Raw genomic sequence first — 18199 nt, forward strand, 5'->3', positions numbered from 1 at the left:
TTGATACTGAACACTATTTTATTAAATCAAAGTAATTTCATACAGCATATTAGAAAATTCATTGCATGTACCTCATACACAGATCACATCAAGTCAAAGTCAAAACAAATTGCAAACAATTTGGAGTAGCAATATATAAGAATTTAAATGAGACATTAATTGCGGGGAAATGATCTTTTACTTGAGAAACAAGAATATGTTAAAAAGTTGATTCAGGATAACATTTCCTGTTGGAATACTACCTCATAGACTCACTTTCTTTATCTGAAGTTTGTGCATTTTCTCTGTTTGCTTTCTATTATTGTGCTTATTACGTTACAAATCTATCCTTATGATATCCAGCTTTAATTTTCTAAAGGAAACAAGACTTGTGATATTTATACAGTATTCTAACTTCACAATCATACACAACTCTGATCTTTTCTTCAGTTAAAACTGCATTGAAGAGTAGAAAGATGGTCCTAATCTTCAGCAGATTGACTTCAAAAATATAACTATCTACTGTATCTATATAGAATGGGACATGTATGTATGTACACAAGCAGTGCTCCTGTTAAGAAATGAGAACACTTTGGTTAAAGTCGCTTTTCTGGAAAGCCTTCTAAGCACTAGTTTTAAAATGCTTCCCTATTCCACAATCCTAAGAACATTAATTCTCTTAGTACCCTGCAGTATGGTATTTCTTTAGCCTATGGAAACCTTAAAAGGTGATGTTCTTTTTCTATGGACCTACAGCTACACTTTATTTCTGATTGTGGCTTGTTGCACATCTCATCAGCCAGAAGGCCAGTCACTGTTTTTTTTCAGCAGGCTGCTGGAGGCAGAGTTCACTTCCAGAAGAGACAATGGGCAAATTGTGCTCAAGATGGTGCTTGATCAGGTGGCTAATGCTGTCAAAGGTACGATCCTTTGTACGAACCTGAAAATAAGAGAGGACATGGAGTCATATTCATTTGCCAGAGAAGGTAGTTTTGATGCTTAACCTAAGGCCCAACCCAGGTGTGACAAGACAACCATATGGATTTGATAGGTGTGGCAGCCTGGGAAACTATAAGGTGTGGAAGGTCAGGCTGGGAGAAGGTTAACAAGATCAGTGAGGGATCAACTTAAAAATGAACCTGTTTCTTTAGCTACTATGCTTGAATGACTCTACTGATCTAAAGCACAATATTAAAAAAAATTATACTATGGGTGTGAAAAAGACTACTTTCCCCCATTTGTATACTCCTTTGCATATTTTTAATGTCAAACTTACTGATATAAATGAGTAAATACATGGACCACATTGTGAATGGGAAGACTAAAGCTAAACTGGAGTGCTAGGATATCCTTTAAGAGCTCGGATCCAGTGCTTAGGAACTGTAACTTTTAACAAACTGGCAACTTTTTGAACAGAGAGGCAATCAGAATCTTATTTCTGAAATGAGGCATGTTTTCTTTCTCTTTGAAGCATTTCCCTGTTTCACAACCTCAGCCCAATTTAGCCTCACTGGATGTTATGAAAATAATCTTTGACTGTCCTCTACTGTTCAAACATGAGACTTACACCTATTATTTCTTAGTTCTTTATCAAGAATCAGAGACCAGCCTACAAAATAACACTGAAATTTAGGCATCCATAAAAAGGTTGATGCATCTTATCGAAGTTTTGTTGGTATTAGTGATGATACAGAACTACCTGTTCTACCTCAAGTGATATCAGGACTATAACTTCTTATCAGGAAAGAAAAATGATGGGTTTTTTCTTCTCTTTTCTTATGAGAAAGCAGTTTACTCCCAAATTAAGGATGACCCAAACCATCTCAGAGTTACAGACACCTTCAAGAGAATGTGGTTCAAAAGGGTCACATGGGAAGTTACTCAACTTTGGAAGAAATTGCCTAGGAACCAGAATAAGAGCTGTTGCTGCATTCTTGGAACAGACTCATCTGTAAATAAATAACTGATTCCACAGGATACCAGCAGAGCTCTTCCCTTTCAGAAGGAAAATGGTTCTATGTACAAGCAAGCTAGCCATGCTGGTCACTGGAAGTGAATTTGATACATATGTCAAAACCATGTCATTTGATACACTGAATTGACAAACTGATCCAAAGCACCATATCAGGTTAGTTGCCACAAAATTGCTTTGGAGAGGTTCAACCACCTGAACTTTATGGCTTTAACAGGGGCTTAAACAGGCTACAACTTTTCTTCCATATATGAATAAAGCTTTCATGGGGCAGGTGGCTACAGTGTTGTGCTGAGCTCTCTGATACTGACATGACCAACTGGTGAGTATCTTCAAAAACTTTGCCTTCAGACTTGGGAAAAGGATAACAATCTGCTATTCTTTGTGAGTGTGCTTTGCTGTTCCTGTCTCACTCTTCCCCCAGAATTGTTTAAGCAAGTTCTCTTGGGGTGAGAGTCCACAGACAAAGATAAACCATTCTCCTGTCATTCTGTTACTGTTGTTGGTTGGGGTGGAGATGTTTTGCCTACAGGAAGAAGGACATTACTGGGATGGAGGAGTCCATCATCCAGTGCCCTCCAAGCTCTCCTCTTCGAACAGTGAGCAGTGCCTTCTGCTGAGCCTGAGGTTTGCAGTGGGATGAGGGTGTGAAGAAGGCAAGAGCTAGACTTTCAACCAAGAAGCATGCAGGTTGCTTTGCACAGGAATACTTTTAGCAGCAGAAAATGACATGTAGGCCATCAGGTTCAAGCCTAAGCTCAGGGCAGCAGTCCAAACTTAAACATCCCAAACCTGGAACAAGAGAGAATAGGTCCTGACTCTCTTCTATGTAGTACCTTCTCAAGTATTTGCAGAGTGTTAACATATCTCACCCACCTTTTCTCAAAACTAAGCATGCTCTATTAATGTAATTTATAGGACTTAGTTTTCGGTACCCTGATTGTTCCCTTCTCCAAGCCTCAATCCATTTTAAAGCATGCAGCCCAGAACTGGACAAAGTATTTAAGGTTGCATCTCACCAAAGCAAATTATGGTTTTATACTTCGGTTGATGCAAAGAAGAAACAGACAGAGGAAGAGTGGACTCTTAACAACTTCTAATATCTTGGTTACTTCATATCCTTTCCAGAGGATGCTTCCATTGCCAATAAACCATGCCAACAAGCCTGGCAGCCAAGTAAAGTACTGTTCTTTAAACGTTTTTATTTAAAAATTGGAATATAATTTTTTTTCCCAGTGGTTCTACACAACTGCATTGACTTTTGGCTGGGCAATTTCGGGGTTATTATGCTGCCCTGTCCTTCTCCTGCTATCTTATCTGAAAAGAAGTGCAGGGGTAATGTTTCAAAACTTTACTGCAGTGAAATCCTTGAGGCTATTAAGCTGAACCTCTGCAGGGTCGCTCTCCTCTAAAGATCTATCACCCACTTGATTGTAATCCCTTTCCCTCCACCCCTGTGAAGCAGTTGCAGGTATTTTGATGCTTATCTATTACAGCTGAAACTTTTATTGACTCGTATCCAGCTGAACTGAATCATATCACCTCTGAATTTCAAAGTGCAAAACTGAAACAAATCATGCCACCCCTGAATCTCAGGTTTTCAATCTGAATTGAATTGGGGCTGATTTGCACACTCTGAATTCTTACAAGGTTTATCTGGGGTGTGTGAAGTGGCATCCCTCAAGAAGCAGGATTCTGTGCAGTGGGTTTCATCAAGCTGAAGCATCTCTTCAAAATGCCCCTAGTCTCTACGATAAGGTTCTCTATTGCCTAGAATATCCTATTGCTCCAGCAAAAGTAAGTGTTAATCAATATCCTTTAGTGATGAAATCTGATAGTGCAAAAGGCTGTGTTTCTACAACCTGAAATAAAAGAGGACTTCTTTATCTGTAGGGTCAAATACTTACAACTCCTTCAGGATCTACCAACAGAAGATGTTTGGCTTGTCCATTCTGTAATCCAGTGAGTACATAGGATCCTGGATTGGAGGTACTTTTCCTAACCAGAAAGTCTCCACATTTTTTTAAGAGCTGTTCTGCTTCTTTCCTGGTAATCTCTCCTTGATACCAGGGTTCAGTGCTCAGTTCTTCTGCTACAGCTGCCCCACTTGCTCTGGAAAGGAGGGGACCGGTACATTCAATTGAGGTAGCCTTATTCAAAACAGGCCCAGGCATTTGATTCTTGAGAGCATCTTCAAAAGGGCCTGATAAAGAGAGGAAATAACAGAGGAAAATTAGCAACATAAATAGCCCTGGAGTCATTCTATGTAGTCCAAATTCCTTACTTTTCCTGTACTGTGCTCAGGAAAGACATCCAGATAAATTGCAACTACTGTTCTCTTCCACTGGAACCAAGGGGTCTTAAACCAGCCTAACTTGAACTGGGGTATTCTACTGCATGTCAAAAACCTCTGTGTTTTTTTTACCACAGTTGGGTAGAAAAGAAATTGCAATTAACTTTTTTTCCAAAACCAGATATATTTCAGTATAATTTTTATGAATAGCATTGAGTGTTTCTGTACTAATTTAGTTATACAGTGATCAAAGGGTTTTTCAGATTAAAAACTTGGGCAAAAGAGAGGCTGTAGGGTGATGGAGTGATATGTAATAAAAGAACAACAGCATTATTATTTTATTAAAACAGTTGACTATCCAAAAAAAAAAAGGCAGGAGGAATGTGAAAACTCAGTTCAAAACTAGATCATGCTTTACCAATTGTTGGGGAAATTGAATCATGTCATAATCTTATTAGCCAATAAGTGTCCATTTTAATATCTCTCCAGGATTGCATTTTTCAACCAATATATTGATGATTATAAAATTGTTGACAATTTAATAAATTCTAAAAAGCAAAAAGAGATCATCTATTTGAAATGAGATTTTTAAAAGATTTTAAGATGAACTTACTCATGTCAAAAAGATCTTTTCCTGGTCTGCTGTCTTTGGTACTTTCTATTTTTTCAGTAAGCAAATTTTCAGCCTCTGTCTGAAGAGCATGCAGAATTTCCATATTTATATGTTGTGTGTTCACATACGTTGGCATCTCTTTTGATGGGTTAACATTAGATTTTCCTTCTGGCATGCTGTAGATGTCCAAAGACCCTGTGAAACCAATATAACCTTTGAAAACCAATATATCTTGAATTCAACAGCTCATTTTGCTTCAGTTCTAGAAATTCAATTGTCATTCTTTGTCCATCATGTAGAATTCAATCTGCATCACTGTTGACCCACTGCATCATTCCAGTATTTCTTTTCTATCCTTCTGTGAACAGTCAGACTTCTGGAGTTTTTAAAATTTTTGTTTATCTCAGTACTGATTTTTAACCTTATTTTTCTCATTTTCAAATAGTAAAATAGCATTATCTGGGGACAAAAAGCCATACGAACAGATAAGAAAAAAATGGGAGGCAATAACATATTAATATTTCTTGTCCTCTACAGGAATAACTAAATGTAATGATTAGGAATAACTTTAAAAGCCAGTTAATAGCAATTCATCTCAAATATCACTGCTACTTTTAGAAGAATACAATAAAAGTGACAGAGACAGGAAGCGGGAAGTTTTTAATTAATACTGGAAAGGGTCTTGGTGGTAAGATTGACTTCAAGTAAACTTACAGGCAGATTTTTGCAATAGAGAAGAACTCTGCTGGATAAGATTAATAGCTAAAGAATCATAGTGTGAAAACAAGATTTAGCCAGGATAAAAATAGAAAGCTCCACTAACAGAAGATTCTCTAAGTATTCATGAAATATGAAGACAATAAACTTAACAAGAAGGAAAATAATCATAATCATCATAATAAATTTATTAAATTTATATGCCACCCGACTCCCAGCGACTCTGTTCAAGGTGCTCAAATCCAAAAATCCATATTTCATTGTCTCTGCTTTAAGTACTGGCACATATGCATACTGAAAAATAAGGAAAAGTCACACTCTGTTTCCCAAATCTGGTTTTTTTTTTTTGTCCACTTAGCTGTTAGAAACCATCACTCTTACTATCAATGTAATGGAGATATTACAAGCACAATACAACCCCTGTCAAGGCATTTAAAATAAATTAGTTAAAATTAAATTAAATTCATTAAAAATGTCTTGCTTCCTGCATCTGCACATTTTAATGCTTCTTTTTGAACACAGTTGTGTTACTAATAAATGATTTGGCCTTGTGTCTTCCAGTTCCAACCTTCCCATATTGATGAGGAAGACTTCCTGGAAGGATGTACCCAGGTTCAACCAAATGCAGCAATGTCCCCCCTTCTCAACCTCTCTATTGACTTGGGAAGGTTAGAAAATCCATTATTATTTTTTAATGCATCTGCACAGCTATCAGGGAGGAATAGTGCAAAGGAGAGGGGCTTACTAAAACTCACACAAAATAAATGTAATGTTAGTCCAAAGAAGGCCATTTTATGAGAATCGTTAATGAAACTTTGAGCATCAATGCAGTTGATATAATCTACTAGCCTTTCTCTGCAGACCCAGCACAAATGGTAGCCCAGCCTAGAAGTTTTTAATACAGCCAAAACAACAAATGGATGAGCCTGAATACAACAGCTTGTTGTCCTAACATAGGTGGAAAGAGGGTCACTACTCACTGGACCATCAGCTGCTACATGCAACAGTTTACCACTCATACTGGATGGAATATATGGCCTAATGAAAGAACTTGTTCCTCATTTGATTCTGCCTGATCAGGTTTAGGAATCATTGCACTATCCTACCAGATAAAGATAACCCAGTGAGAACCTGGAGCAAGCTTGCCCATCAGATCTTATTGGGTGAGCAGAAACAATTGGAAGCAGGCAGTCCTGTACCTTGAACATCCATGTAAAATACAAGGGTGTAGCTTACCTTGCCTGCTGGGTGCCTGTTGCCAGTCTTCACCACATAGGCCTCTAATGTGCTGGCTCTGGTAGTATATTTGCTCTTTTCCCATTGCTGATTCAGACTAAGGTGGTAGTAAAAATATTCTTCATGCAAACGTTACCTTTAAAAACTGTAATGCATTTTCAGTAGGTCTTTTTTTTATGATCGGTCCAGGTGCAATTCTACCCAAACCCAGTCTTCGTTCATTCATCATGTATGACACTATGCCTGAGCATGAATGAGTTTGCATAGGAGGATGAGAGTAATGATGACCTTCTGGAAAACTGTACTCCTTTCCTGTTTTATTAACCCCTGTAATTCTAAATGACAAAGTTGGTATATTACATCTATAAAAGGAACTCCTCCAGTTTAATCACCCTCTCCTAATCAATTAAATTTTAAGAAAGAAAGAAAGGAAAGAAAGAAAGAAAGAAAGAAAAGAAAAGAAAAAGAGGGAAGGGAAGGGAAGAGGAGGGGAGATTACCTTCACAATAATTCTAAATTCATACTGATGTAAGATTTAGTGTCCTATGACTATTCCCTTTGCTTCCCAATGCAATTAACTACTTTAGTTAAATTAGGAGAGTGCATTGTAGCAAGGAACAAAAGTCACCAGAGCATGCCCTCCCTCACAACCTTCTAAACAGTTATTTATTGCATGATTACATCAATAGTAGGTATAAGGCAAACATGCTTAAGAATCCAGTTTTAAATATTTCCTTCGCTTTATTTATGCATGCAGATATACAAGAAAATTTAGAAACTCAGTTAATGCACACTGGGGAAAAACAAAACCAAACAAAACTTAATGTGAAATATTACCAGCAGGAAGGAGATCTTCAGGTCAAGCTGTTGACCCTGAGTCAACTGCACCAGCATCTCATTCTGACATATGGGTCACTTATGGAAACAACATAACATACCATTCTCCCCCTAAATTATACCATGTTACTTATTGCATTTTAAACTTAGAGATTACACTCATTAATATGTGCCCATCAAGTAGTAATGGAATTTAGGGAAAAAAACAGCCCAAAGATGCCTTAGATGTAGAAGAGGACTCTAGTGGTGATCTTCCTATGAGCAAAAGCAGTGGCATTACCAGGATTTCTATCAGTACAGAAATAGAGATTTATGATGGGGCCACTCCTCTGCACACAATTCTACTGACACTTTGAAAGGATGTTGCAGAGCCAAGCAGGGTAATAAAAAGTTGCAAGAAACCAATAAGGGCAATGGGCAGCTTTCATAGGTCAAATAAAAATATGTCAAGGTAGGTCTGTGATAGACCTATACACTTACACAATCATACCTGGCATAGATCAAGTGAATAGGGACAAGTATTTCATCCTCTGTTATGATATCAAAACTTTGGGCAATGCAGTTATATTGATTGGCTAGAGATGCATTAGCAAAGTTCCTCCCTATCCTTTACTTCTCTGTATCTTTTAGGCAGCTGTTTTCAATCCGTCTTCATCGTAAATAAACTAAGTGACCTTCATGGGGATTCTTTTGCTTACCTGAGCAGGATCAGAAATAGGGGGGATTTTGACCTTGACTCTTTCATCCATTAGGCCCCCAGTGGAATGCACTTTGTTTGGAAAACTATTGTAGTAGGGATGTTCTGCCACCTCACTATCTTCTTCCATCCACAGTTCATCCAGGCTCTGCATCCTGCAGAGAGATGCTCGGTTAATCTGCTTCTTGATTTTTCTTCATTTGCTATCATAATGAACAACTACATATATTATAATATGGGAATGGTTTGTTAACAAGTAATTTGTTTTTATATCAACCAATGAAGGCATCTGTAAATCCGAGAGTCTGAGGGAATGTGGGCACATGTTAAGCAATCTGGACTATTTTACTGAGGTACTTTTTTCTCTCTGAGTTCATGTCCTCCAAAGGGCAAATATGAAATGTGAAAAAGGATATTCTCTTTTTATCTTCAATAGTGTGTTACAGATGGCATGTTCTTTATTGGAGTCAGGGTTTTGTCATTAGGACTGAAAGCTCTACTATGGTTCAGTCTGAGTACTCATTCCCTGAAATAGGATGCAAATACATCAAAAACTTCTTCACTTTTACTGAAAATTGGTCCTGCTCCCAGACATTTCAGCCCAACCTCTAGATCCACTTTGAAGTCTGTTTTATAACATTTATTCAAAGGTTAATAACAACAACAACATGCTATTCAATTATCATGTCTGAAGACTCTAGTTATTTGCAGTTAGATCTACTATTAGAACTCTTGAGCAAAATAATTCTTCCTTTGTTATTCCACTAAGTGAAGAAACAAGTATGTATGTATATTAACAAATCCCTATAATACTACTCACCTGTCTTGAAGTGCTGGAATCTTAGACGGGCACTGCAAATATTGCTTAAAACGAAGCTCAAATGCTTGCCCTATGGTACTGATTATATCCTGGGCAAGACCATCACAACATTCAAGGATATGACATGCTGGAAGTGATGGGAAAACAAGAAAAGTATTCAAGTATATATCCTAGGAGAAATCTGTAGTGTAGTTTTCCAATCTTATTCTCTGACTTTTATATATTAATAAGAAAAAAATTCTAAGTAATATTAATGACGTATAAAGTCTTATCTAGCCACCAAGCCATCACTGGAAAGTAAAGCAAAAAAGTTACTTGAGGACCTGACTGGAACCACAGGTTGTCTACTCCTGATGTAAGTGATAACATATTTCATTTTCTTAACAAAGTTTGATACATTTATTAGTCTTCAGGGTACCTCAAGACTGTTTTTCAAAGCATTCCTATCTGCTGCTTAGCCAAAAGAGCTCCCAAAGTGGCTTACACACTAACAAAAGTTCCACAAAAGAAAAAAATGGTCTAGGGAGCAGAAAGGAAGGGGAAAAAATGCAATTTTACCCTGCAATTCTTAAACTTAGGGCACCTGCATAAGGCCACCATTTTTACTCCCTCAAACCTTGTGAAATAGTTTGAATTTGAATAACACACATTCTCAGTGCCACCTCTAAGTAGAAACGTCTATAGATCAGTGTCTCTCAACCTTGGCAACTTTAAGATGTATGGACTTCAACTCCCAGAATTCCCCAGCATGCTGGCTGGGAATTCTGGGAGTTGAAGTCCACACATCTTAAAGTTGCCAAGGTTGAGAGACACTGATCTATAGCGTCTAACACAGACCCCACTCCTTTTGTACAGGCATAAAGTCACGATACATGTACAAAAGGGGCAGAGCTTGCAGTATGATAACACAAGGCTGCTTTTATCATTTGCCACCACTCCATGGATGCCTCTGCCTCAAAGTGCTGTGAACCCCATAGGAAGCAATCCAGATGATCATTTGGAGAGTGCATGAAAAAGTATTCTACTCCACATCTTTATCTTCATTACGTTCCATTGTGGAAGGGGAAGCCGCTATCCTCTCTGACATCAGCTGTGATATGCCAACATGAAGTCTCTTTCAGATATTTACGTCTACCATAGGCTGGTATAAAATGACAATACTAAGAATTATAGCCCTTTCAGTAATAACAGTGGAAGCTATGAGATATAAAAGATACCTAAAAGCTAGCACTACCAGCGTGATGCTATAAAATGAAAACACCAAGTTATTTTTATGGAAGTTCTTAACTTTGGCACTCTGACTATAAATTGAAAAGTAAAAATAGAATATAAAGTAGAATAAGACCACAGCAAAAGAATTAAACTACCATGAATTCATAAACGTATGGCAACAGTTCTCATCTCCTCTAATTATTTGCTTATTTATGATCACAGATCAGATACAATTAAAACATAAAATGTGAACCGTAATTTAATTAACATTTTCAATTCATCCACGTTATCTTTTTGTGGGTTCTTACTGTACCTCTTACAGAATCTTGCAACTGCAGTGGATACATTGGTTTCTATCAGAGAGGAGAAACTTGGCACCAGTCTCATATGATCTCCTGGACATTACATTATTATGGGCATGACAGAACCAATGGAGGAAAAAAAGCCTGCTTCTTAACAGCTTAGTCTCTTACGCTGAGATGGGGAGGTCCAGAAGTGAAGGTTCTCACCAAAGAAAACTAACCCACCTCAACCTTTGCAGAACTCTGCCACTTCATCCGTAAAATGTTGAGAATACCGTACTTCCTGCTGGACAGCAGCTAAGCAGCAAAGGTTTACAGGGACATGGAGCCAATCCAGGAGCACTGCAAATGCTACATACGGGAGTATCCTCAACAAAGTTCTCATGAAAACCTCTCGAGGGAGCAAAGTTATAAAAGTAAGCTAATCTCTCAAGCAGAGCCAGTAGCCTCTACTGGATTGGCTGCTAATACAGTCATCCTTCTTCCATTGCAGCTGTTATTTCCTAACATATAAAAGGTGGGAGAGTCAGTCTCAGATCTTTGATTATTTAATTAGTTTGGCCCTCATCATTTTGAAGGCAAGGTGTGTTATGAATGAAACAAATATTAGAACAAATAAATACAAACAAATGGATAGCCAAATATCTGCAGAAAATTGTTAGAAACAGATTACGCGGCACCTTGATGAGAATATCTGAACAATTTGTGCTTCCAAAAGGAAGAAGTGATTGAATGATAAGCCATACTTTACCTCTGCGATTAACAGGATCCTTAGCTACATACGCAACATAGTCTGTTGTATCCTGTTGGGAGAGGATAGGGAATAAAAAAGTGAAGCATCCACCATGAATATGAAAATTTGTCTTTTGCAGGTAGTCCTTGCTTAACGACCACAATTGGGACTGGAATTTCAGTTGCTAAGTGAGGTGGTCATTAAGCAAATCCAATATGATTTTATGACTTGTGCAGTAGTCCTTAAGCAAATCACCACGGGCATTAAGTGAACCATGTGGTTGTTAAGTGAATCACGCGGTTCCCCATCAACTTTGCTTGCCAGAATCTGGCCAGGAGGGTCAAAAATGGTGATCACAGGACACTGTGATGGTCATAAATGTGAACTGGTTGCCTAGTGCCCAAATTGTGATCATGTGACCATAGAGACGCTGTGGTGGTCGCAAGTGTGAGGACCAGTTGCAAATCAGTTTTTTCAGTACCATTGTAAGTCTGAACCATCACTAAACAAATGGTTGTTAAGCAAGGACTATCTGTATGCTGAATCAGAGGTCAATTGCTTTTCATCTGAATCTTTGCAACTGGGTGCTTACATCTGGATACCATGGCGACAAGTATGTTATAAATATCAATCGAATTAGATTTTAGAGGAGACAAATTAATCAAGTAGGCATTCTCAAAGTCTTGCACAGGTTACTTTGTAAAGCAACTGAGCAAACCTTATAGTTAGAAAATCAGCTGAAAGCTTAAGATACTATTTTTAAAAACTGGGCTGTGGTTTTCAATATCTATTGAATGAAGATGTTCCAAATACCATGAAAGCAATTCTTTTTAGACTTATCTTAAGATAAATTTCTTCTTTTCTGCAGTTCTATCCTTTATTGACAAATATGTCCAACAGTATTAAAGTAGACTTGCATCCTAGAAAGGATACTGTATATGACAGAGTAGAAAACTCTTATTGTGTATTATTAGTATTAGTATTTCTCTTCTGAAGAATATGCTGGTAATTTAGGGTCACTTCATACTTTAGCCCAAACCCTAAGAGTTGTCCAGAAATACTGCTTTGATATATAAATAGTTCCAAGTAAAGCTGTTTTGTAAACTAAACATCCTAAGATCAAATAATTCAATATTTAGATTTGATCATTCTATTGATATAGCTACTACTGCCTCAAGAATTATGGGGAAGACTTTTGCCAGTTTATTCCATTATCTCTGTATTTCAATTAAATCCTGATATTTTACAGTCTTTTCCTTCCTTCCTTTTGAACTATTTTGCTATCATTTTGTACTGTCACATCAGTAAATGAAATTTGCCTTTTTTGACTACTGTGATGTCTGGTATATTGTATTCAAGTTGTTGTGGTGGTTATTCTTTAATATTTGTATTATTACTGTTTTAGGATCACAGAGGGCAAGGCAATTATGCAATGTTGTTACTGGGGGAAAGGAACAAGGTTTGGAATCTGATATTCCCCCCCCCCTTTTTTTTTCAATGTGTTTATCAACATATGTATAATTTTAAAAGTGTACAACTTAGTACATCTATTTTATTTATTTATTTAATAAATTTATATGGCCACCCAACTCACACACAGTGACTCTGGGCAACTTACAAAATTAAAATCCACACTATAAAAATTCCATCGACCCCCCCACCAAATTCCAAACCAATGGAAAATGACCCTCCTGCTTTACCTTTAGAACATGTACTGTTTCAGCTCTTTAATCTTCCCCCTGCCCAATCAGTCTGATATTCTAAATTTGTGGAAGAAATTTAAAGCTTTTATCATGTAAGCCATCCATTTCACTCCTTAAAACCTTCAAAGCTCCCCTCAAATGTTAAAAATTAGTCCAAACGTTCAGTTTGCACACACATGACATTACCAGGCAGCCAGAGAGCGCAAAGGGGCACAAAGAAACAGGGCACAAAGCACAGAGCACAAAGGGGCACAAAGTCAAAAAGCTGAAAAAAGTCGCCCATTTCAGAGGTGATAGAAGAAGCCTACCTTTGCCTACTTGAAAACTCCCCACTTATTTCAATGGGATCTGTTTCCAGGTAGATATAGGACTGCATCATAGCTGCATAAAACTGCAGAGATTGAATCTCTGTTTTTCTTTGACCATCAGGTAATTGTTCAGACCACTCTGCCACCAATGATCTGATCTTTTCAATTATGAAATTATTATCGGTAAATCTTGACTAAACTTCACCCATAAACCCCACTGGAAGTATACTCATGTATCACAAGCATGTTGAAATAAAGTGAATTTTGCTTTGCCTTTCTCCCTTACACCTAAGCCACAAGGGTGTGACAATGAGCATTTTTTCCCAAGAAAGTGATAAATTTGGCACAATAACCTCTTGCATCAATAGCAAATGGGAGAAAGAAAGAGACTTACCACATCTACTCCAGATGCAAAAGAAATAGATTGCATATGATGGTTCGCTATAATCTGTAGAGTTAGGAAAACATAATGAGTTAGATAGCTTTTCTTTTCTTTTCTTTTCTTTTCCAGCTGTGTTCTTGAGTATGCAAGATCCAGAAAAGGTGTACTTATTTATTTCTTTAAAAAATTTGCATTTCCCTTTTCTAACTAAAAATAAAAATCCATAAATATCTAAAACAATCTAGCAGCATGCAAAGCAAATTCACAGCCTGAAAACAGCTGTAACAATAGCCACAGAAAGAAAATAATAATGTATTAACCAAATGCTGGGTAAAATAAAATGTTGTTTGCATCTCTGAGAAAGCGACTGTGTAGCTAGAGCGCCATAGAAAAGAGTGCTCAGTCCCTGCTCATTGTCCACCTTACATCTGTGGGGAGCACTTGAAGTGGTGGTGGTGGGAACTGGAAAACGATCTCAATGAATGGTGAGTTCAAATGAAAGAAACTGGCTCTTGAGTTATATTAATGCACATGTATTAATGTACCTGTATTTTTACTGAAATGAATTGGACTATTCAATTGAACATTTTTTAAATGATTATGAGAATTAAGAACAGAAATACAGGACAGAAATGACCATATACAAACCTGCTTGCAGTCAGGTGTCATCAGGTTTAAGCTGGTAGTAGATATATTCAGAGTGATGTTCATTCCTGCAAACTGAAGGTTGCTCTTCCCCAGAATATTAGAGAGAGTTTTACTCGGTGGCTGAAAAAGTAAAATGCATGCTTTTCAGTGCTCTATTCACATTTGATGCCATCTGAATCCACACTGGATAAATTGACACCTCTAAAATGTAATGGTCAAGAATGTGACATTTTAATCAACAGCGCACAGATGCTTTTGTCTAGTGTTAGCAAGAAATATTGATTTCAAAGAAAGAGACAATACTATAAGGAAGAAAAATGGAGTTCATTTTGTTTAACTGAGGACTGGAGGAAATAGTTTTAAAGCTGGAATCAGCAACCTTTTCTGATCAGGCACCACTGTACGAATGGCTGGTGCCCAGCTCCCCCAATTGCTGGTGAGAATTTGCAGGATTGCAAGTCTTAAATCCTGCTTAAGATTTTGGATGTTTTCTTTTCAAAAAGCATTTTTTTAAGGTAGAAAGAGCACTTTTCGTGACTGAAGACAAATAGGTTTCTGAACAGGCATTGCATTTCTTATGATCCTAATGGCTGCATGGTGGATCAGCGGCCATACAAACTACACACACAGTGCACATTAAAACGCACATAAACACATGTACTGTATGTACCCATAAGAATACACACAAATATTTCCAACATATTATTATGTTTCCTGTCTTCTTATCCATTATGGTTTCCAAAGGTTGCCAGGATAGAAGTAGAAAACTTGGACTTCAGGAGAGGTAATCAATGTTTCTCTGCAGAATACCAGGATTCCTTCTGTCTTATGTTGTGTAACCTATACTGAAGTTTTGTTTCCAAGCTTTGGTCACTTTACACTTGGGCTATTGCAATGAACTCTATATGGGGCTGCCCTTGAAGACCATTCAGAAGCTGCAGCTGGCCCATAATGCAGCAGCATGGGCAGTTATGGGCATACCATAGCATATGCATGCAACACCTCTGCTTTGTGAAATGCACTGGTTAGTAGTAGGCTTTTTTATGCTTTCTGATGCAATTTAAGGTGCTGGTTATCACCTATAAAGTCCTTAGGGCCTAGTTATTTCAGGGACCATCTGTCTCCTGTAGTTTGTGCCCATCCTGTACAATTCTGCAGAGTTGGCATCCTCTGGGTTCCATTGAGTAAACAGTGTCAAACGGTGAGGTCTTTGAAATGGGCCTTCTTTGTCTCTGTGCCTGCCCTTTGGAACAACATCCCCTCAGAGATTCATAGTGCCTCCACCTTGGCCTTATTTAAATTAGTCCTTTTAAACCTGGCTCTTCTTCCAGAACTAGGGTTTAGAGTGTGTAGGGGACCCCTTGTGTGATAACTGGATTGCTAGAGACTGAGCTATTATCCTCCCAATATTTGATTTTATTTTGTTGTGTATTATTATGTCTCAATTGTTTAATGCTGCATGCTGCCCACAGTTGCAATGGAGTTGGGCAGCTTATACAATCAGTCAAGAAAGAAAAAAAACCATCTATCTCCAATCTCTATTTTTAAAATAAAGTTTGAGAGCAGTGATTATTCAGCTCCATGCAATTCTGTTAACAATTACTTGGATTCTTGCTAGATTTTGGGACAAAAGAGTCTTGATATTTTAAGATTAAACTTGTCTTTGATTAGATAGTAGAAGTATGACCCTCTCAAACCTACTGGGTATCACAGAAGGTTGACATCAATAATACATTATTATTATAGGCTAGGAATATAGCATTACAGTGCCTTAAACCCCAGTTCCAGCTGTATCAAGTCAATTTTGTTTCATTCCATGGCCCTTGACTTGAGAGATGACATACAAATCAAATTTATCTTGCACATTTTGTGATATCCATGTGGAGCCTATCATCTGAAGGTTTTGTCTGCATTATTACAAGTATATAGATGGCACATGCCTATCTCTTGTCTAACAATCCCACAGTAGTTGTGGATATCCTGAGGGAATCATTGGATAGTGTTCGAGGGAAAATTAGTAGGATTTTAATTCAGATATTTTGTGGTCAGGAAATCAACTGTTTGGAATGGTGACACCAACCTTCTAGATGGGATTGTCTTCCTCTTTAAGAATTAAGTGTGAGGTTGAGAATTCTCATGAACTCACTATTTATAGTCAACAGCCTAGGTGGTAGAAGTTACAGGAAATGTCTTTTATTAGTTAAGGACAACATAACAGCTACCACACTGTTTGAAACTGTAGGAATTAATCCCTTGTCACCCATCTCTACTTACCACTAAACTGGAATAATGTTCTGTTCTACACTGTAGTTGCCCTGAGACTCGCTCAGAAACTCACAAACACCTCAATGTGAATGAAAGAAGAATGAAATGGGTTGGGTTTGGTTAGAAGGTGAGTTTAATAACATGAATAGTAACAATAATAAGAATGCTAACAAATATAATGAACCACCTTTGTTAAGATATTAAACCCAGAGAAATCTAAAATGCTGGAGATTAAACCTTAATACAAAACATAGATCAATAGAAGAACAATGTATATTATAAAGAAGGAACTTCATACAAGCTTTGACAATTTTCTATTTCTACACAGGGCTTTAGTGCTGCTCTCAGTTTAGCATTATGCTTCTGTAATCTCATGTCTTTCCAGCCAACTGTAACCCTTTCATCTTCCTGGTTTTGATGTTGCAACACAGAGATGGGGAATGGCCAGTTTTCTTTTGGAAGGAACCATCACCAATTCCCAGCTCTTTGGTTATATCTTCTCCTCATGGCTGCTAAGCCACTATGCCATCCAGGATCTTCACACTAGGCATCAGGGCTAGTGACCTGATTTTTTAAAAAACTCTTCCATTGTCAGAACAAATGAGGTGTAAGGTAAGGTCATGCATGGATGGAGACCAAAGTCTTGGCTAGAGGGAGTGAAGTTCTTGCTATGACGGAAGGGAGGATAATCATAGGCCACCGCAAATCTGGCTCTGAGGGTTTGGAGAATGTTTGGAGAATAACAACGGTCGCTGTATGGAAGTGCCCTGAATTCCAACTCTCAGTCTCTTTCTGAAATCATCTTCTAATAGAAGTACTTCTGTTCAAATAAATGAAGTAAAAAATAAGAATGCCTGGATTTGAGGCCCACGATTAAAAATATAAGATATATATCTTATATTACATATACCTGTATCTTATATTCTCCATACACCTATGGGGAAAATGCTGTGCCCAGGGAAGTTTGAACAAATACACAAGCTGAAAGGGGATAGAGCTGCCCACACTTCTGTTTCACAGATAGTACTTACCACTTTAGCGGCTTTGTAGCAACAAAAAAAATGAAATGTACATATAAGCACAGTCTTTGTAGCAAGTATAATAAATAAGTTACTTAAAAATATAAAAATGGCAATTCTCTTGGTAAATTGCCTATACCTATAAGCCACATATGACACATTGGCTCAAAATAGGCTGCCTCAGTGAAGTTGAGTTCACACATGTCGTTGAATTGCTACATGCAAACATAAGTCTCATATATGTTTCCTAATACTGCCTCAAACCATTGTGTTTAATACAATCTGAACACGTATAGCAGACAAATAATTATATAGGTTCCTGTAAATTAGCAGCAATGTTTGAACTGAACTACCGAAGGGTTCATTTATCCATGCAAAGAAAACTACATGGGGCTCTACCATGTTAGAATGCTGAGGTAGGTAGCTCACACTGAATATTCCCCAGTGCGATGCTTCTTGATAC

General features: G+C 37.6%; 1 protein-coding gene across 1 annotated transcript in view; it reads right to left on the reverse strand.

Annotated features, from left to right (window-relative positions):
• Positions 1–18199, reverse strand: part of SHC3 (SHC adaptor protein 3) — a 38927-nt gene continuing 20728 nt past the window's right edge. Inside the window, exons 4-12 of the mRNA XM_063295238.1 lie at positions 14453–14572; positions 13817–13870; positions 11430–11481; positions 9165–9291; positions 8346–8499; positions 6811–6907; positions 4858–5052; positions 3859–4154; positions 1–919 (exon numbers count right to left, since the gene is read on the reverse strand). Of these exons, the coding sequence (XP_063151308.1) occupies positions 791–919; positions 3859–4154; positions 4858–5052; positions 6811–6907; positions 8346–8499; positions 9165–9291; positions 11430–11481; positions 13817–13870; positions 14453–14572 (1224 nt within the window). The 3' untranslated portion in view covers positions 1–790. The remainder of the gene's footprint in view (positions 920–3858; positions 4155–4857; positions 5053–6810; positions 6908–8345; positions 8500–9164; positions 9292–11429; positions 11482–13816; positions 13871–14452; positions 14573–18199) is intronic.

This window comes from Candoia aspera, chromosome 2 (assembly GCF_035149785.1).
Source record: "Candoia aspera isolate rCanAsp1 chromosome 2, rCanAsp1.hap2, whole genome shotgun sequence".
Classification (NCBI taxonomy): Eukaryota; Metazoa; Chordata; class Lepidosauria; order Squamata; family Boidae; genus Candoia; species Candoia aspera.